This window comes from Debaryomyces fabryi, assembly GCF_001447935.2.
Source record: "Debaryomyces fabryi strain CBS 789 chromosome Unknown contig00028, whole genome shotgun sequence".
In the NCBI taxonomy this organism is placed as follows: Eukaryota; Fungi; Ascomycota; class Pichiomycetes; order Serinales; family Debaryomycetaceae; genus Debaryomyces; species Debaryomyces fabryi.
This window is the reverse complement of record NW_015385454.1, coordinates 35,291-54,810: the sequence shown is the minus strand read 5'-3', so window position 1 is coordinate 54,810 and position 19,520 is coordinate 35,291. Positions and strand designations below refer to the sequence as shown.

General features: G+C 36.0%; 13 protein-coding genes across 13 annotated transcripts; 5 read left to right on the top strand and 8 right to left on the bottom strand.

The window, feature by feature from the left end:
* Positions 1-5: 5 nt before the first annotated feature.
* AC631_01859 (glutamyl-tRNA(Gln) amidotransferase subunit) lies at positions 6-1,547 on the bottom strand (the record flags this gene model as incomplete). Its single annotated transcript, XM_015610689.1, has 1 exon — positions 6-1,547. One exon carries the CDS (start codon positions 1,545-1,547, stop codon positions 6-8), a length of 1,542 nt encoding a protein of 513 aa, XP_015468497.1.
* A 1,057-nt stretch (positions 1,548-2,604) lies between these two features.
* Positions 2,605-3,094, top strand: AUT7 (ubiquitin-like protein; the record flags this gene model as incomplete). Its single annotated transcript, XM_015610688.1, has 2 exons — positions 2,605-2,653; positions 2,718-3,094. The coding sequence occupies 2 exons, from the start codon at positions 2,605-2,607 to the stop codon at positions 3,092-3,094; spliced, it is 426 nt and encodes a 141-aa protein (XP_015468496.1).
* A 235-nt stretch (positions 3,095-3,329) lies between these two features.
* On the bottom strand, positions 3,330-3,626 carry AC631_01857 (uncharacterized protein; the record flags this gene model as incomplete). Its single annotated transcript, XM_015610687.1, has 1 exon — positions 3,330-3,626. The coding sequence occupies one exon, from the start codon at positions 3,624-3,626 to the stop codon at positions 3,330-3,332; it is 297 nt and encodes a 98-aa protein (XP_015468495.1).
* A 1,814-nt stretch (positions 3,627-5,440) lies between these two features.
* Positions 5,441-8,401, top strand: CHS2 (chitin synthase I; the record flags this gene model as incomplete). The annotated part of the gene is made up of 1 exon (XM_015610686.1): positions 5,441-8,401. The coding sequence occupies one exon, from the start codon at positions 5,441-5,443 to the stop codon at positions 8,399-8,401; it is 2,961 nt and encodes a 986-aa protein (XP_015468494.1).
* A 176-nt stretch (positions 8,402-8,577) lies between these two features.
* On the top strand, positions 8,578-9,261 carry AC631_01855 (uncharacterized protein; the record flags this gene model as incomplete). Its single annotated transcript, XM_015610685.1, has 1 exon — positions 8,578-9,261. One exon carries the CDS (start codon positions 8,578-8,580, stop codon positions 9,259-9,261), a length of 684 nt encoding a protein of 227 aa, XP_015468493.1.
* Positions 9,262-9,334: 73 nt separating this feature from the next.
* TIM22 (translocation channel protein) lies at positions 9,335-9,883 on the bottom strand (the record flags this gene model as incomplete). Its single annotated transcript, XM_015610684.1, has 1 exon — positions 9,335-9,883. One exon carries the CDS (start codon positions 9,881-9,883, stop codon positions 9,335-9,337), a length of 549 nt encoding a protein of 182 aa, XP_015468492.1.
* A 238-nt stretch (positions 9,884-10,121) lies between these two features.
* On the bottom strand, positions 10,122-11,039 carry AC631_01853 (uncharacterized protein; the record flags this gene model as incomplete). Its single annotated transcript, XM_015610683.1, has 1 exon — positions 10,122-11,039. The coding sequence occupies one exon, from the start codon at positions 11,037-11,039 to the stop codon at positions 10,122-10,124; it is 918 nt and encodes a 305-aa protein (XP_015468491.1).
* A 465-nt stretch (positions 11,040-11,504) lies between these two features.
* UCF1 (Ucf1p) lies at positions 11,505-12,101 on the top strand (the record flags this gene model as incomplete). The annotated part of the gene is made up of 1 exon (XM_015610682.1): positions 11,505-12,101. The coding sequence occupies one exon, from the start codon at positions 11,505-11,507 to the stop codon at positions 12,099-12,101; it is 597 nt and encodes a 198-aa protein (XP_015468490.1).
* Positions 12,102-12,243: 142 nt separating this feature from the next.
* Positions 12,244-12,762, bottom strand: AC631_01851 (uncharacterized protein; the record flags this gene model as incomplete). The annotated part of the gene is made up of 1 exon (XM_015610681.1): positions 12,244-12,762. The coding sequence occupies one exon, from the start codon at positions 12,760-12,762 to the stop codon at positions 12,244-12,246; it is 519 nt and encodes a 172-aa protein (XP_015468489.1).
* Positions 12,763-12,828: 66 nt separating this feature from the next.
* Positions 12,829-13,779, bottom strand: EAF3 (Eaf3p; the record flags this gene model as incomplete). Its single annotated transcript, XM_015610680.1, has 1 exon — positions 12,829-13,779. The coding sequence occupies one exon, from the start codon at positions 13,777-13,779 to the stop codon at positions 12,829-12,831; it is 951 nt and encodes a 316-aa protein (XP_015468488.1).
* A 326-nt stretch (positions 13,780-14,105) lies between these two features.
* Positions 14,106-15,392, top strand: AC631_01849 (casein kinase; the record flags this gene model as incomplete). Its single annotated transcript, XM_015610679.1, has 1 exon — positions 14,106-15,392. The coding sequence occupies one exon, from the start codon at positions 14,106-14,108 to the stop codon at positions 15,390-15,392; it is 1,287 nt and encodes a 428-aa protein (XP_015468487.1).
* Positions 15,393-15,965: 573 nt separating this feature from the next.
* AC631_01848 (uncharacterized protein) lies at positions 15,966-16,271 on the bottom strand (the record flags this gene model as incomplete). The annotated part of the gene is made up of 1 exon (XM_015610678.1): positions 15,966-16,271. One exon carries the CDS (start codon positions 16,269-16,271, stop codon positions 15,966-15,968), a length of 306 nt encoding a protein of 101 aa, XP_015468486.1.
* A 616-nt stretch (positions 16,272-16,887) lies between these two features.
* On the bottom strand, positions 16,888-19,236 carry RSP5 (NEDD4 family E3 ubiquitin-protein ligase; the record flags this gene model as incomplete). Its single annotated transcript, XM_015610677.1, has 1 exon — positions 16,888-19,236. The coding sequence occupies one exon, from the start codon at positions 19,234-19,236 to the stop codon at positions 16,888-16,890; it is 2,349 nt and encodes a 782-aa protein (XP_015468485.1).
* Between the last annotated feature and the right edge of the window lie 284 nt (positions 19,237-19,520).

The following is a 19,520-nucleotide window of genomic DNA, read 5'->3' as shown; positions in this document are numbered from 1 at the left end:
ATCTATTATTTATAATTAGCAATTAGCTGCTTGAATTTAGATTCAATGACTTTAGAATTAACTTTTCCGTTTGTTTCTCTCATAGCCAAGCCAATGAGATAATTAATTGACTTCGGCTTTCCCGTAATAATTTTTTCTATAACATCCTGATTGTTTTCAATAATATCTATGCATACCTCTTCAATTGCTTCTGATAATTCATCTTCAGTGATATCTTTAATCTTACCTACATCGTATTTTCCTATTAATTCTTGAATAGTTAAATCTTTATCACTTGGCGACTTAACCAATTGTGAAAGTAATAGTTTAGCTGAAGTCGAAGTTAGTTCATCATTTGAGACCATAATAATTATCTCTCCGAGTTTTGTTGGAGGTATTAAAGATACATCTAATGGTACTTCAAATTTTGAAAAGGCTCCAATCAACTCATGTACGAGCCAATTGTTTGCAACTCTATAGTCTTTACCGGCATCAGTGACCACGATTTTAAATAAATCATAATAATAATTAAGAATATCCTTATTTTCAATAAAGAATTTAGCATGCTTCAATTCCAAGTTATATGGCTTGGAGATTAATTTGGTTATAATGGTGTCAGGCAAATCAGGCAATGTAGCAGCAATTTCCTGCGATATACCAGGATCCAAGTTGATAAATGGTAATTCAGAATCTGGGACATATCTATATTCCACAGCATCCTCTTTACTCCTCAACCTTACAGTCTCCTTACCATCCCAACCTCTTGTTTCCTGAATGACAGGTGTATTTTCCTTCGACATCCTTATTTGTCTCTGATACTCAGACTTCAATGCACTTGCTAATTCGCTGGAACTTCCTAAGTTCTTAACTTCTACTCTCTCACCACCGTTAATGCTCACATTAAGATCTATTCTTATCGCACCTGTTTCCAAGTCACCAGTGCAAACATCCAAATGTTTTACTAAGGTTTGGTATTTTTTGATAAAGGCCCTGATTTGTGACATGTTTTCAAAATCAGGCTTTGTAACTAGTTCAATCAATGGAATATTGGATCTGTTTAAATCGACTTTAATTAGCTTGTCAAATTTATCATAAGTAGTTTTACCAGTATCCTGTTCAATTTGAATCTGTTCGATGTTAATAATTTTCAGATCTTCTGCTATATCGTCAAATTTGCTATTTAACTCCACATATCCGTTCTTTGCTATAGGATGGTATCTTTGAGTTATCTGGAATCCTTGGGGTTGATCCGGATAAAAGTAATGCTTTCTGTCAAAAGTTGAAAACGATTGCACATCACTGTTCAACGCCACAGCTGTCTTTAATGCTAAGTACAATGCCTCTGGATTTAGTTTAGGTAGGGTCCCGGGTAACCCACAATCAAAGTAACTAACGTTTGTATTGGGCTCAGAATTGAACTTTGTAGATGATAATGAGAATAGCTTGTACTTGGTTTTTAATTGAGTATGTATTTCCAATCCACATTTCAATTTGTAATTTGGATCAAGCTTCAATCCCGGAGAGAATAATGGTCTACCCGAGTGTATTAGTCGCTTAAATGCTATCATTTCGTATACTGGCCATGTAGCTATATATGCCCAGCAGAAGGATTTTTCTGAAATCCATACTGGCCTGTCTATATGCAGTACACAACAAATAGACTTATCAAGTAAAGGTGCAATGTTCACCATTGATTTATATCGATACGAGTTCTAGTTTGGTAAAAGTCCAGACCTGTTTCAATGGTTTGATTCCAATCTAATCGTTCATTCCTGTTGCCTCTTTTACATTGGTTTTGCGAATGTCACCCACGGACTCTATTATCATCTACAACCCATGCAACCAATATAACGGATACAATCAACTTGAAGACAAGGCTAATTCAGCAATAAAGCATTACATTGATGGTGCTACCAAGTTCAGAATATCACCTTTGTATCTATCAAAATGAAAAAAATTCAAGAAAATGGCAATGATTAAAATTCGCAGCAATTTCTTCGAACTAGTCCACAATTAGAACAATTTTTTTAACAATACTGTTACAGTACATACTCACCAAGCTATACATCCACATGTATACTTCTAATGTGATATACATTACGGTCGTCAAGCATTGCAAATTTAAATCGACTTGGTATTCCTTTTCCATGCCAGATTTCTACAGAACCCGATTAAACTCCCCACCAACAGATGAATAATCCCAATATACCTATCATCAACCAACCTATCGAAGCATAATATCGTTGATGACTAGGTCAGTATTGAAAACACGTTGGAATCAATTGTTTACTGTGTGCTTATCAAAATACGTTTTCTGATATTGAAACACGCACTACCGCGATTAATCACCTCCCTAAAGATAAGATAACTAAATGATAGTCATTTAGATGTTTATAATTATTAAATTTAACAATAATTGTAATAAATAATCTGTGGTAATACTATAGAGAACATCAGAAAGTATATTTGTAAGTATACCGTTCTATAAAGGATTTGAAATAGCTGGAGGGTTTTAAATTTAAAGGATATTCAATTGTTTATAATTCCCCATGAATCGCCACTCCGGTCGTCAAGAACATTTTTCGATTTATGAACCTGGGATGTAGCATAGAAGCAATTACTAACATGGATAGGATTAATATGAGATCTCAATTTAAGGACGAACATCCATTTGGTATGTATATTTTTATAAGGTAATGTTTGTGGATTGAATGGGGGGAATGCTAACTGGGATATAGAAAAGAGAAAGGCAGAAGCTACTCGGATCACGCAAAGGTTCAATGACAGACTTCCCGTTATTTGTGAGAAGGCAGAAAATTCGGATATCCAGGAGATCGATAAGAGAAAGTACTTGGTGCCTGGGGATTTGTCTGTCGGACAGTTTGTGTATGTGATAAGAAAGAGAATCAAGTTGCCTAGTGAAAAGGCTATTTTTATTTTTATAAACGACATCTTGCCACCTACAGCTGCATTAATGAGTACTATCTACGAAGAGCATAAGGATGAAGACGGATTTTTATATGTGTTGTATTCGGGTGAGAATACATTTGGAGAACCCGAAATGAAGAGATTGAACGTGGCAGACCTAGAATTAGATTTCGATTCAGTGAACTGAGACGATTATCCACCCAAGGTAGGCACCACTCATTATGAGTTTTTATGTTATTGTTTCACTTTTGCTTTCGTGTTAGCGTCTTGTGGCTGTATTTATTCAGTATTTTGATAATGATTTGGTAGGGGGATTATTTGTTTATTTCTATTTTAATGATTATGATTACATGTTTGTTTGCGAACACAAGCGACGATCATTCGGACTTGTGTGTAGTTTATCGTAGTTCGTACATTCATTATTACATCATAGGCTCATCAATAGACACAGGTGTGTCTGACTGATAAACCAAATCGATTCCATATCTACTTAATTCATTTTTCCTATAATTTTGAAACAATTTCTTGATTTCCAGTTCCATCAATTCATGATTATCAATGTCTAGTTCATCTTGTCCCACAGACAGGTTCTGGACAATCAATTCATGAATTTTGTCCAAATTGTTAAACTCAATCGCCATCCCATAAAACAACGTAGAATATTCAAACTTAATGGTGTTTTCTAGATCTGTTTCAACATATTTCCTATAGCTGTCCATAATATTCCTAATTCGATTATTCATTTCAGTAGCTTGCTGTGGAGTTGTGGGATCATAATGTGGTTGAAATATAACTATACATCCTGTTAATTTATTTGGTTCATGGGTTAATACCTGCTCATCGGGTGTATGACATATGATTGGTACAATAACCAACCACAACACATATATCAAATTAATAAGAATCATAACTAAAGAGTAACAAGGTTATCATTTTTCTTATCTACTTATATTGTGCGTTTTATATGGATAGAAGTGGTCAGGTTTATACGAAGCGTTCATGCAATACGTGTATAAATAATACTGATTTTTGCATTCTGTAACACACTTGTCCCTATGCTTTTTAAATATTACAACCAACTAATACAGAGTACCACATACACCAAGAATCTTACCGTTGTCATGTATGCCTTGTATAGAGTTTTCTGGTAAAGGTATGTCAAATTTACATTGTCTCTAGTAAAATACCACTATAGAGTCAGATGCTTCATCTAGTGACCCAATTTTTGCGCCACCAATCCACAAATAAGGTTCCAAGAACTGAAATGTAATACTATCTACCGCTTTCAAATCCATTCATCTGCCTTCATGTCTCTATATCGATAAACCCATCAGGATTCAACGTTACTCTATATTCTCGCCCATCGGTCTCTAAGCAAGTTATAATGGTATTCAAATCGACTTGTTTAAATGTCAATGACCATCTAAGTACAAATGATGTAAAAATATAATGGGATAAGGTCGTCTTATGTATTTACTATTTTATATATTAGTTATTAAAGATTCAATTTAGTTCATTGACTATGTTGACTACATCATTAATACAGAACGATGCTCTCTGTTGGAATTATTACCCAAGCAAGATGTACGATTACAATCATTGCGTTAGTTTAATAGCCTTTCAGCTATCTATGATCTTACCCAGTTCTTGGACCGAATGCAGCATTTGCTCCCTTTAGATCATCTCTCTATAGGTGTCAGCCGCAGTTTGAGGCATACCAAAAATATACATTTGCCAGTTTAGATAGTACGTCTGCCAATTGATACTTCCGCTCATCATCCTATCATGCATGCAGTGCCTGAGCACCAACGGTCATGGTGGACGTCCTACATTCCTGGCTATACAGCTCTTGGCTTAAGGGTGCTTACATAAACCATCGGACTGGTTTCTATAATTAGACGAGATAGGTCCTACCATCCCAGTCTCGATGATACCACAATGGATGAAACAGTGTTAGAAAGAAGGTATCGGCAGGAAAGTACCAAACCAATCTTATCTACCACTCCTAAAACATGTTTCTATTATTCATTGCAGTTTCCTGCTGTTTGATGCTGTTCGATGCTCGGTTTGGTATTTATGTCCCAACATAACTTCTATTTGATCTCGCATATCTATTTTTCAACATATCTAATTAACATGTTAACATGTCTTTATACGGATATATATGCTTACGAAATATAGAAGTATTGTAGATTATTATCTCATATGTATATTCTACGGGTTGAAAACCTGAAAGCATAGGTATTATTGGACCACCCTATACTGGCTATCTTCAAATATCTTTGCGTTGACAATATCAAACCATTATTCTCTCTAAAACAGGATAATAACTCGTATCCTCTCATGCATGTGCTAAGAATAGGTTATATTTGATCGTACTGCGACCGTTTAGTTGACATGAAATCATGCTTAAACATTTTGTAGTGGCTGAGATTGTTCACGCGTGTTTGATCTTAAAATATCTTTCTCTTTGAAACAAGGAATTTAAAAACGGTCATTCTAATTGACTTGATAGTTTCAAAAGTGAATTAGCATGAGTGGCTTTCATCGTCTAGACAATAATCATAACCAATATGGGGATGAAGACGATATTTCGTTAAATGACTATTTAAACCATCAACAATCAGGAGTGTATAATTATAACCCAGCGGCAGATCAACGAAACAGAATGGCTAGTGATAATTCAATTAATTTCCAACAGCCACAGCCAGTGTATAATAACCAAAACGGAGACAGCTATGAAGAATTCGATAGCTATTATCATGATGAAGAGATTGAACCATCGAACATCTTCACTACATCTAATGCTCCAAGGCCACCTAATTTAGCACCATTGCCCCAAAGTGAAGATCCATTCGATACTAGGCCGTATAATGATAATTCAGATATGGATAATTATGAGTTGAATCAGTTTCATGATTTTGGATATACTGGAGAGAACTACGACCATGCGTTTGTGCCTAATGTGTATGATGATGAGGAAGAAAGAGATTTCGATCAAAGGATTCAGTACAACCAGTTTGAAGGTGATTCGTACGATTTGAATACAGTGCAAGTGGTGAATCCTATGGTACCAGAAGATGAACTAGTTGACATACCTCAATCTCCTTTTGGCGACGAAGGAGACGAATTTGTGCGGCCTCCAGAAGAAGGCGAGGAAGAGGTCAGGTCCAAGCCTCAAATAGGTATTGCATCGGGGTTAAACGGACATTTGGTTTTGGATTGTCCAGTAGCCACTGAGTTGTTAAGAAAGTTTCCTGACTACAGGCAAACCGAGAAGGATAACGGGTTATCAAGAGAATTTGCATACATGAGATACACAGCCGTTACATGTGGACCATCTAATTTTTATAGAGATGGCTATATTTTGAGACCAGTGCATTACCCAATGCCCCGTCAAACAGAATTAATGATAGTTGTCACTATGTATAATGAAGATGACATTCTTTTGGCAAAAACATTGAAGGGGGTATTTAAGAATATAAAACATTTGGAATCTAGAACAAGGTCTCCTGTCTGGGGGAAAAATTCTTGGAAAAAAGTAGTTGTATGTATTGTAAGTGATGGTCGTTCCAAGATTAATGAAAGAGCACAAGCATTATTAGCAGGTTTAGGGGTCTATCAAGATGGATTGGCTAAGAGTAGAGTTGACGACAAGAAAGTCCAAGCACATATTTATGAGTATACCACTAGAGTCGGTATTTCTAGTGTTGATGATACAGTTAAGCTCACCACCGAAAAGATTGTTCCAGTACAATTACTATTCTGTTTGAAAGAAACAAATGCTAAAAAAATTAATTCACACAGATGGTGTTTTCAGGCATTGGGTCAAGTTTTAGATCCAAGAGTGGTAATTTTGTTGGATGCTGGTACTCAACCTTCAGGCAAATCCTTGTACCACTTGTGGAAAGAGTTCGACAAAAACCCTCAGGTAGCAGGTGCATGTGGTGAAATAAAAGCTGCTTTACAAAAGAGACAGTTAGTTACAAATCCTTTAGTATATGGTCAGAATTTCGAATATAAGATTTCGAATATTTTGGATAAGCCAACCGAATCGGTATTCGGATTCATTTCGGTTTTGCCAGGTGCATTTTCAGCTTATAGATATGTTGCGCTTCAAAATGACATCAATGGTAAGGGTCCTTTAGAGAAATACTTTAAGGGTGAGTTTTTACATGGAAGTGGGGAACTTGATCCAAATGATGATGAATACGAATTAAAGAAGACTGAATTGAAAGAGGAAGCTGGAATATTTACTTCAAATATGTATTTGGCTGAAGACAGAATTTTATGTTACGAATTGGTTGCAAAAAAGGGTTGTTCTTGGTTATTAAGATACTGTAGAACCGCATCTGCTGAAACTGATGTTCCTCAAGGACTAGCCGAGTTTATATTACAGAGAAGAAGATGGTTGAATGGTTCATTTTTTGCAGCTATTTATGCATTAGCACATTTCCCTAAACTTTGGGGATCGTCTCATTCAATTGGTAGGAAACTTTGCCTTCACATTGAATTCATGTACCAGTTTTTAAATTTGATTGTGTCTTGGTTTTCGATTGGTTCGTATTTTTTGGTTTTCAGAATATTGACAACTTCATTAGCTGATTCGAGCTTAAATTTTGCTCCAGGAAATGTGTTATCAGTGGTATTTTTATGGCTTTATCTAGCATCAATCGTCACTACATTCGTTTTAAGTTTTGGTAATAAACCTAAAGGAACTGAAAAATTCTACATAGTCATTGTGGTTTTCTTTGCAATATTGATGGCATATATGATTTTTGCGGCCATATTCATGGCCGTTAATTCGATTCAGCTGATCTACAACGATGAAACCAAAATTACGGTATCGCTTTTTTTTAAGAATGAACAATTCAGAGATTTAGTGGTTGCAACAGCTTCCACCTATGCATTGTACTTTATTGCATCGTTTATTTACTTTGAACCTTGGCATATGTTTACGTCATTCGTCCAATACATCTTACTTTCCCCATCATATATTAATGTCTTGAACATCTATGCTTTTTGTAATATAGATGATATTTCGTGGGGTACAAAGGGTGATACAGGAGCCAAAGATTTGGGTGCCGCGAAGGTTAGAGAAGATGGTACTTTCGATGTTAATATTCCAATATTGAAAGAAGAAATCAACCAATCTTATTTGAATCAATTAGAAAAGATTAAAAAGCCAATGGAAGAAAGCAATTCAAAACCAGAAACAAGTAATGAAGATTATTATGCATTTATTAGATCAATGACTGTTTTAATTTGGATGTTTTCCAACTTTATTATTATTGCAGTAGTTCTTGAGACTGGTGGATTTAGTCAATTCTCTGACGACGACACAGGAACTGATAACACAAGGTCACAAATTTTCTTGACTGTTATATTATGGTTAGTCGCATTTATGGCATTATTTAGGTTCATTGGTTGTATAATATATTTGATACAAAGGGTTATTTTGAGATTCAAACATTCTCCGTCAAAGAAGGCATAGTTATATAGATTTTTCAATATATTTGTATTATTAGGATTAGTTAGTGTAGATAAAAATTTGGAATATCTTGTTACATAAATGCTTCAAAAAACGTAGAAACTGAAATCGCGTTTATTTACATAAATAGAAAATTATCTACTAAATAAAAACATTAACAAACTGGATATGAAGACACAATGAATACTAAGAATAAACGAAGAAATAATGAGGTGGCATTGCAATTGGGAGAACCATTACCTTTACCGTACAAGGTAGACAAAAATATACAAATTAAGGAAGAGGATGACGCAACAATGGAGACTAGACATAATTCAAGACCATTCCATGAACCTATACCGTTTATTCGAAACGTTAGCTCGTCTCAGAACCATGAAATATATCTGCCAGAGAATTTGAAACCTAGAGCAAAAACAATAAATCTTGCAAAACCTAGACCTGTTCCTATACTGAGAGATTACTTGAATTCGAGAGTTGTATCAAACGAGCGTATATTGCCAAAGATATACGATACGGAAGAACAGTTACAATCTGTGGATTCAATAGCTGAAAAGTTAGATAGAATAAGAAAGCTTGTTGTTTACAGAGAAATAAATGTGGACTGCGAGGCATTCCAGAAATTTGATGGTGAATTATCGAGTTTACTTAAAGACCACCATGAATTTGACGAAATAGAGGCAGACGAACAATTACAACCACAACACGAACCCACAGTACTAGAGGAATTAGAAAGCTTACAACGAATAAGTAAACCAGCCTCTACTATACGCTATATCATAATAATTACTAGTATCATTTTCTTCTTAATATCATCATTTATTGTGTCTGGGTTGAATTACGAGTACTGCTATTATTTTTGTTAAAACTGTACAATAAGATGTAATTTCTATGTATTATATATGTATTCTAATATACAAAAGGACCTATTTACAAACACTACTCATCATAATCATTCTTTGGTGGTGAAGCACTGTCACTTCTTAAATATAAATCAATAGCAGTTGAGAAGGCGGCGAAACCAGCACATCCAACCAATGCTGCCTGAGGACCTGCTCTTATAGCCAAACCACCTCCTGTGATACAACCTGCACTGACACCATTATAAATATCATGCTTGGCTCTCAAACTTTCAATAGCACATTCAACACCAGAATACACCATACCAATGTAACCGAAATTCTTAGCCGAAGAGTATGTTCTTTTACCCATATCTGAAAATTGGATCTTCATTTGTTGCTTGAATGGCAAGTCACGAATACTGTTAACTGCACTAGTACCTACTGGCACATCATAAGACATGGATGCCATAAATAAACCGAAAAAACCACCCAAGAAGAACCCAGAAACACCAGCCATGACTGTTTTACCTGGACATGATTGCATTAATTCAACCATCTTCTTAGCACCTTCCTCTGCCTGTTCTTCAGGTGTCATCTGAGAATAGGTCTTTTGCTCCCCTGGTAGTTGATATACACCAAATGCCATATTTTAATATTATTGTGTGTGATGCTAATAACAATGAGATATAGAAAAAAGTGTCACTTTACTAAGTTAACCCTGCTAATATCAGTTATTCTATTGTCTTTCTGATAATTAGGTCCAATCCAGAAAAATTAATAAAAAAAAAATCGAGAAATGTCGCATTCAATCTAATACTACTTTATGGTGTAACTGAAAGAATAATGTTAATATATAAAAGGATTATGTAGTGTATGTGCCTAGTTTACCATTTGGAAAGGTAGCGAGACTTCTCTTGTATAATTTGCTCGTTGATATCGCCCGTTGAAATGGCATCTTTTAACCTCTTCACCAATTTATCGTTTATTTCGATCTTTCCATTGGTATCTTTATATAGCTGACGGACTATTTTATTCAAATTAGGACCGTTGTCTACCTCCGAGTCATTCAATAGTATTTGTGACCCCTTGAGAGTATTTTTAGATTGCACCCTGATAACAAACCTGTCGATAATATCGTTGGTTTCGGGTATTTTGCCAGTGTCCACAAATTTAACTTTGTAAGTCGAGTCTGAATGTTCAATCACAAGCCGAGCGTCATCGTGGACTATCTCCCACCAGGGCTCGTCGTATCCTAACTTGTCGTTTGCAACATTAACGCTTTTGAATGTGAATATCTCGTTGTCACCTATGGCATGCACTAACTCCATTGTGGTGGATATGTAGCGATTGTGATGAGTCTTCAAGGCAAATCTGTTAGTTTTGGAAGTATCGAGCCTCGACTTCTCAAACTCGCTAATGGGCACCAATGTTAACACCTGATTCACCTTGTTGGGCTCACATTTATGTATTCCTGGATACACATTCCCCCCAAAGAAATTAACCGTATCTGCTACAACGTCAAGATCTTTCCCCGTTGTAACAGCATCCTCATCGACTTGTAAAACCGCATGCTGTTCTTCAGCTGCAAAACTGTCCTCTTTGTCCTTGTCCACATTCCCATCTTTATGAATATCTCCTAACACTATGCATGGGCCCTTCAAGTCTTCTACGCATGAGGCCGTACTCCAACCATCTAAGTTTACATTTTCACCCCTAGTCTTCTTCACGGGCTCATGTCTATCCTCCTTTTCTGTTCTCTTGCGTTTCTTGGGCTTATCTCCCTTAAACGTCAACTTCCCCATTTTTGCTATTTTTCACCTTTATCTCACTATCCGATGCTCATTGAATTTTTATTTCTATATATTCCCCAGGTGGCTCTTTTGTAAAATTGCTTTTACAAACTACGACTTTATTCCCCGAAAGGCAAGAATAATGAAAATTCCATAAGCCATATACCATAATGGTGTAACCACAGTACGGTAACCCCGTATTATTCGTTATATAATATTATGGTAAAAGAAATTAACAGTATCGTGACCTTGAATGGTGGAGTGATAACAATTACGAGGGGATTTTAATCATTAGATTTTAAAAGTGGCCAGATACAGACGGATGGCTAGAACCCGCAACCAAGAGTATATAAAGCAGATAAAAGCAGGAATGAGAGTTGTAATAGTTCATTTCGTTAATTAGTTGAAAACTAAATTTTAAATTTAAGTCTCACTATAAATACTCATACTCTATATTAATCTCAAACTCTTAACAATATGACCAAAAAGAACAAGTCTAAGAATCAAGGATTAGCACTTGATTTGGACAACTGTGAAAAGTTGACTCACTTAAAAGAAATTCCTAAATCAAGATCATCTTCGATTACTTCTATTGAATCCGAAGGATCCATTCAATCGGTTTTGAAACCACCACCAATGAGGGAATTCGATGATATTGTTGCTTTCGAAAGTTACATTCGTGATGAGACTTGGGATAATGATTTTGACTACTGTCATGCCCATTTGTCGTACTATCCACCATTTATCACCAAGGAAGTGCACGGCAACTTGGACAAAATCAAGCCTACCATGAACAAGAAGTCGCGTAAGTTCAAGAGAAACTTGCAGCACCACATTCAAAAGCATTTAATGCCAGACATGGAGAAATGTTCTGGATTTACCATGGATTTTGGTAAGGTTGGAGTTGAAGAAACACCAACGAAGTTGAAGTGGAAGTTTGAAGATGCCAGTGATCATGGCTTCACCAAAGAGGAAGAAGACCAGTACGATAGACATTGGAAATTAGAATTAGAAGTTACTTGCAATAACGAGAACCCGTTAGTCGAAGTCGACTATAGGGCAATCCCGATTTAGTTCTGCCTTGTTGATAATGTTGGGCCAAAGATGCCACGATGTATGTAGTTCGCTTTGTATTTACATCTTTTGATGCCGTTTATGATTTATGATTTATGTTTATGTTTATGCCTATGTTTATGAATGAATGTGAAAAATTAATTTATTTTGTTTCGTCTGCGTAGCGTATGATATCTAGTAACTGTTTGTTGCGATTATCAAATAGCTCCAACATATGTAGACTACTCGTTTGTCCTAACTTATTCGTAAACTTCTCTATACCTTTCAAGTTAGATTCTACCGTTTCGATCCGTATGATCTTACTATTATGTGAATTTGTATCATTTACTTCAATGTGTGAAATTTGAGTTGCTTCTTCGTCTTGTAAATTATACTGCTTAGTTTCCTTTATTTTATTGTCTTCAACTTCAAGAATGATCACTTTCTTTATATTCTCATCCAGTTGTATTAGCTCTTCTACAATGTGTTCATTGGTGTACTTGGTATCTTTCAAATCATCCTTGAATAAATATTTCACTACTGGTTTCTCAATGTGGGGTTGAATCAATTGGGTGTCCCTAATACTGCTATCTAAGCTATCTGGTACATCATTGGTAATTTTGTATTTGATGGACTCAGAAACGTTTGATTTATCTATTATGTCAACTAAATATGGTTTCATTAAATTCGATTTTAAATACTGATTTATTATATGTACAGCGATTTTATCCCCTAATGATATTTCGCATTAGGACCTAGCTAAACTATCATAAGCAGGACTAACATTTACATAATCATTTAAATACACCGACAAATTATCAGTTATGAACTCGAGTATATCCTTACTCTGTTTTACCAACACACCGATACTTACGGAATCCATCGTAGTTTGTGCAATTAATCCCGGCAATGCTACAAAGAGTCTCAACAAATGTTCGACTCCATACAATTCAGATGGCCGCAAATCATCTCCATGATCTTTGAGGAGATTCATATATTGTAGTCTTTCGAACTTGTAAAGCAAAATCAAGCTGAGAGACTTGTTGAAATACAATTCCAATCCCTGTAATATCTCGTTTATCACTTCCATTGTCTGAGGGCTTGTATCCTGGTCCTTCTTCGATTGCAAATAGTCGCTGATTATGGCTGTCACCGGTCGCGAGCTAGGGATATTTATTACCTTTCTTTCCTTCGTGATGAACTCCCAATCATCTACCAATATATATTTTAACTCAGGCTTCATAAAAATAGAAACCTCATTGACACGGTTGGGGTCAGTCTTCTTCTTCTTGGTGTTAGTAGTAGCGCCGGAAACAGGCATACCTCTCTTCTTAGTACCAGTAGTTACCGTAGAAGACTCTGTCTTAACCTTGGGCTTGATTTTTGCCTTAGTTAGTTGTTCCTTTAATTCTTTCTGTGCTTGGACGTTGGTCTCATTGTATTCCAATATTCGATCTGGCCCAACCCACTCATCCCATTTTGCCTTCCATCCTTTGTAATGTACAAAATACGCGTTCACGCTGTAGTATTCTTCTGGTAAGTTGCTTCCTTCAATAGGTTGATGTTTTCCTTCTCCATCTTCAATAAATGTCTTATTTTTTTCATGAATTTTTATCACCTTAGCTTCGTAAATTAGCGGTCCATGATAAGCTAGCACCCGTGCATTTGGCTTAAACACTGTAGCATCTTCTCCTGACATCTCCTATCCCTTTAAACCCGATATAATCTAGCTAAATACCTATTTTAATTGGTGTTTTCATAGAGGCATATTTTGTCCTGCACGTAAATAGTCGTCAAAAATTTTGTCAAGCGGGAAAAATTGCTATAACTACGACAGATACCATAAACATTAGCAGGTTTTATAGCAAATAGAAGAGATATCGGGCACTAAGAGAAAAGAATAAGAATTTTTTGAAGGTTGAGGAATTGATTAAAGTTAACGTAGAGTTTATTTGCATTAAATTTTCATATTAAATTTGCAAAGTTAAATATCGATTAGCCAGACCATTTTGAACGTTAATATTGATGGCACAAACAAATTCTTCAATTATAGTGGGAGTTCACTATAAAGTTGGGAAAAAGATAGGAGAAGGGTCGTTTGGGATAATTTTTGAAGGAATTAATTTATTAAACAATCAACAAGTTGCAATTAAGTTTGAACCTCGAAAGTGTGAAGCACCACAACTCAGGGATGAATATAGATCCTACAGAATATTAAATGGAAGTGTGGGTATACCTCAAGCATATTTTTTCGGACAGGAAGGTGTACATAATATATTGGTGATTGATTTGTTAGGTCCTTCGTTAGAGGATTTGTTTGACTGGTGTGGCCGTAAATTCTCATTCAAGACAGTAATCCAGGTAGCCAAACAAATGATCAGTAGAGTGCAAACTATTCATGAAAACAATTTGATTTATAGAGATATCAAGCCCGATAACTTCTTGATTGGCAAGCCAGGTACACCTCAGGCAAACCAAGTATACGTAGTTGATTTTGGAATGGCAAAGCAATTCAGGGACCCAAAGTCCAAAACTCATATTCCATATAGAGAAAAAAAGGCATTGAGTGGGACGGCGCGTTACATGTCCATAAACACTCATCTTGGAAGAGAGCAACTGAGAAGAGATGATTTAGAGAGTTTAGGACATGTATTCCTCTACTTTTTGAAAGGCGCTCTACCATGGCAAGGTTTGAAAGCACCAACAAACAAACAAAAATACGAAAAGATTGGTCAGAAAAAACAAACCACTTCAGTGAATGAATTATGCTATGGCTTGCCAATTCAGTTTGCACAATATTTGAGCTACGTGAGAGGATTAAAATTCGACGAAACTCCAGATTATAATTATTTGATATCATTAATGGATAAAGCGCTTATATCCATTGATGCTACTGAAGATGGCCATTATGATTGGATGGACTTGAATAACGGAAGAGGTTGGGATGCTGCATTAAATAAAAAGGCCAACCTACATGGCTACGGTAATCCACACCCTCCCCAGAATTCATCACAAAACGCTCAATTGTATAACAAGCATAGAAAGTCGACAAATACACCTCCACAGAGGTCCCAACGCACGAGCCGTAATTTGGCTCCACAGGGTAAAAACCCTCGTTCGAAATCATTAACCTACGGCAACTATAATTCGATAACACAAGATAGAAATGGTCAAGTAGCCTCTAGAAACGAATATCAGGATGGTATGATACCAGTAAGAGATGATGGTGATTTACATTCAGACACATCGAGCTTTAACGAGAGAAGGCAAAAAGAAAAAGGTTGGTTCCGAAAATTGTGCTGCTGCTTCTAAGTTAAATCCCATGTATCATTTAGACATGACAATATATGTTCTTTTATCTCTTCCAAAACCTTAGTTTCTGGTTATTCATAAGGCTGTGAACCTTTTTGTTACTATTTTCAATTCATCTGTCCTTAATTCATTTTTGTCAGTTTAAAAGTATTATTTTCGACTCAGATATTAGAAATCATTATTTATCTATTATCACGCACTGCGTATTCATGGTTCTGTATTATAGTTCTACATTATAATGTATTAATCTTTTTGTATAATATAATGATATTTGAATGAATGGTATCTCTAATGCGGCAAGGATTCATTGCATGAAATGATAGAAATTTACGAACTAAATTCCTAAAAGAATCTCATACTACACTAAAGATTTTGGGAAAGGCAACTGTTACGCTACATTTTAAGGCCATTCAAAGCAATTTTTTCCAGTATTTATTAACTATATAAGCTAGAAAAATCACAATTTATTAATCATAATTCGTAAACCTGAATTCCGCAAGAGTAAGCCGATATCATTCCAGACAGTGTTCTCCCACATTAAAAGAACACAATGACCCCTTTATGGTCGGATAGTTAGGTGTCCAGGTTTTCCAGCATGTCTGATGCAGTACTATTCATTCTGGATCTAGGCATCATGCCTTCTGATTCCACTGAAGCATCACTATTCTTTCTCTCCTTATTAGTGTTATCGATATTTTCCATTGCGTTATCAAAACTCTTCGAGGTAGGCATCCAATACTTGTTGTTGGTACCATTCTCGTGGAAACTGTAGAATCTACCAGTATTCACCTGCGACGACCCTTGATAGTGGTGGGTCGTCTTACCACCATTAAGCTTTGCTCCTATTCTGTTAAATATATTATCAAATAAGTCTGGCATTGTATAAGTGTATTTATTGATTCAAACTATTATAACTAATGAAATTATACAAAGGCCTTTTCTTCATTTGATGTCATCTATATATATAGTGGATTCTCCTCAAAGTCATCATTTAATTGCCATTAATTAAGCCTGCTAACAACCAAAAACTTACATTGCGGAGTTCCCCTTACCAAAACTTTATATGGGGCTTACTAAGTGTGCAATCATTACTAATATAGGAATGCCTGATAATATTTGGTATGGCGTGAGACGAAATGTGGAGTAGAGATGGTTATGGACGCACTACATTTTTTTTGGTAAGGGAGATTGCTCTCTTTCACATAGAGAAATTTTAGTAGACGATTAGTATAACAGACGTTGAATCATACGTATGTAGGCAGTATATTATTGAAAAGTAGAATGTAAACAAAGAGTAAAATTAAAAAATAAGGTTCCATGAGGAACATAAAACATAAAAAAGGTACAAAAGATCAACAAGTAAAAAAAAGATATGATAGATTAAACCTAAACGCAATAAATTAAATAACAGCAAACACAAACCAAAACGTAATCATAAGACCAATAAAAATCGTAAAATTGGAGTGATGTAGAGACAAAATTTACATGAGTGAGACTATTCTTGACCAAAACCAACAGTTTCTTCAACGGCTAAGGACAATTTTTGCTTCAAGCTCTCGTAATTTGTGTAAGGAGGTAAATCGACTCTGTTGAAACAAGTGTGCGACTTAGGTAATTGGTTGGACTCACCGGCCTTTTCAATTGTGAATCTTCTAGGACCATCGGACCCTTGTAAGTCCTTGAACCCGTTAACTGGGATTCTGGAAGTACCAGTGGTGAATTGCAATAATCTTGCTTTTTGTTCTGAGTCCCATTCCTTGATACATCTCCAGAACCATTGGATGACTTGGTCGCTTTCTTGGTACCCTCTATAGTCGGTATGCTTTTTCCAGTCTTCGATATCGATTTCTGCCAAACCACCAATCAACAATTCTAATTCTCTTTCATCAAACACGTTCACCAATTCTTGTGGGATCAATTCATTGAATCCATCTATGAATGCTTTAAATTGTTCTTCAACTCTCTTGCTGATCTTCCACTCAGAAATCAATTCAACGTATTCATGCTTATTTTCCTCTGTAACTTCTATTTGAGCTCCGCCTGGTTTTAAGTCAACTTCAACAATTTCCCCAAATCTTTCATCTTCAGCACTAAATGTCAAATCCAAGATGTCAGTGATATCGTTATCACAAATCCATTTTAATGATCTATAAAATTCTGCATCAACACCCTCCATATCTTGCAACACCACCTTCTTACGCAACATCATCTTATATAAAGCTCCAACAAAGAATGCATCTAAAAATCTTCTATGGAACACACCCAAACCAACAACTCTTCCAATAAACTTGAAGTAGTTCAAGTGCTCTGGATTTATACCGGAGTTTGGATTAATTTGTAACGTGTAATTGTCATGAGATGAGTATTCGAATAAACAGTAGAAAGGATTGAACATATCATGTGATAACAAGAAGAAGAATTCTCTGGAAACTCCACCATAATCTAAACCTTCTTCACCGTCAAACTTAATCATTAGTCTCTTCTTCAAATCTTCTGGAGTTTGTCTCATTATTTCTTGGTAAGAATCTTCAAAAATGTGATCTCTTCTAACCTTAATATGGCACTGTCCTGGTAAAATTCTCAAAGCTGGTTGCGATCTGAAATAGATAACCTTTCTTCTGAAATCACGCTTATACTGTGGTACGTTTTGGTCTAATGATGATGGCAATCTTGGGTCATCCCAAGTGGTAGTTTTTGTATTGTGATCAACAAAATACACTCTTGCTGTATTTGTTAATCTCATTTCCCATCCAGACGGTAATGGTCCCAATTGACTGACTGGCTGTTGTTGAATAGTAGTATTAGGACCAAAGGTACGGATGTATTGTTGTCTTCTTGGATCAACCCAAGTAGTGGTTCTTGTATTGTGATCAACAAAATATGGTCTACCTTCATTAGTAAATCTTTGTTCCCAACCCGAAGGTAATTCACCTAACCCATTGGTAGTCGCACCAGAAGCAGCCATTGACATAGCAGCAGCAGGACTGACTGGAGTATTTGCTCCGGTTGAATTAACAGTGACATTTCCACTGGCAGAGTTATCAGCAGAGTTAGCTAAGAAAGGTGATTGTGGTGTTTCTCCCGGCAATGTACGGCCACGGTGTTGTCTTCTTTCAGCTTCAGTTGTATCTTGTCTTTGCTGACCTCTTTCAGATTCAGATTGATCCAAGGTAGGCCTTTGCCATGTAGTAGTTCTTGAATTATGATCCACGTAATAAGTACGGCCAAAGTTATCAGTCCGACGTTCCCATCCAGGCGGTAATCTACCATATTGGTCTTCAAAAGATGAATACTGCTTATTTATTGGAGCCTGGCTGCTAGTATGTTGTGGCGGAGGACCACTTGGTGCTGCACTAGCATTTCCGTTACTCATTATAGGAGGCGCATTAGTAACCGCACCGCCTGATACTGGTCTAGAAGAAGAAGAAGTATTATTAGTCGAAGCTCTGGCATTATGAGAGATAACAACTATTATCTTTCCGCTTACAGCTAAATTCTCATTTGACTTTTTCAAGTCTCTAGTGATTGTCTCTTCTGAGTTAGGTAATGACAAGTCGATGACATCGCCTATTCTAACATTTACAACCCCTAAAAATCCTTGATCTTTCTTTTTGAATTTCTTCTGATCAAACACTTGAATCACCAATATAGAATCCTCTAATGCGTTGAACGTAAATGACTCATTCCAGTATGGATTAAGAGTCTTTTTGGCAGTTTTTGTAGTTTTGGTTTGTGATCCATCTACAGTAATAACAGCGAATGGATCTGGCTGACGAAATACATCTCTCTTGTAAAGTGATTCCGAAGCTACCACTTTTACACTCACTGGTGTAGTTCTAGTCATACTTGTTTGAATTATGCTTCCTTACTTCAGAATTTTTCACTCGATGCAATATTGAAGGTTGAACGTCTCGCACTAATCTCTCAATAGATATTCCAACACCCACTATTTGATAATACCTTTGGTGTATCAACTAATATACCTATTATGCAATCGACTTTTTCTGCCTAGTTTTGACTTAGATTGGTCTCCTATCGTACGAACGTGTGTATCTATCGGGTAGCCGAAAAATACCGTAATCCAATTCCAAACTTAACAAAAGAAATCTAATCTATTTCCACTATCAA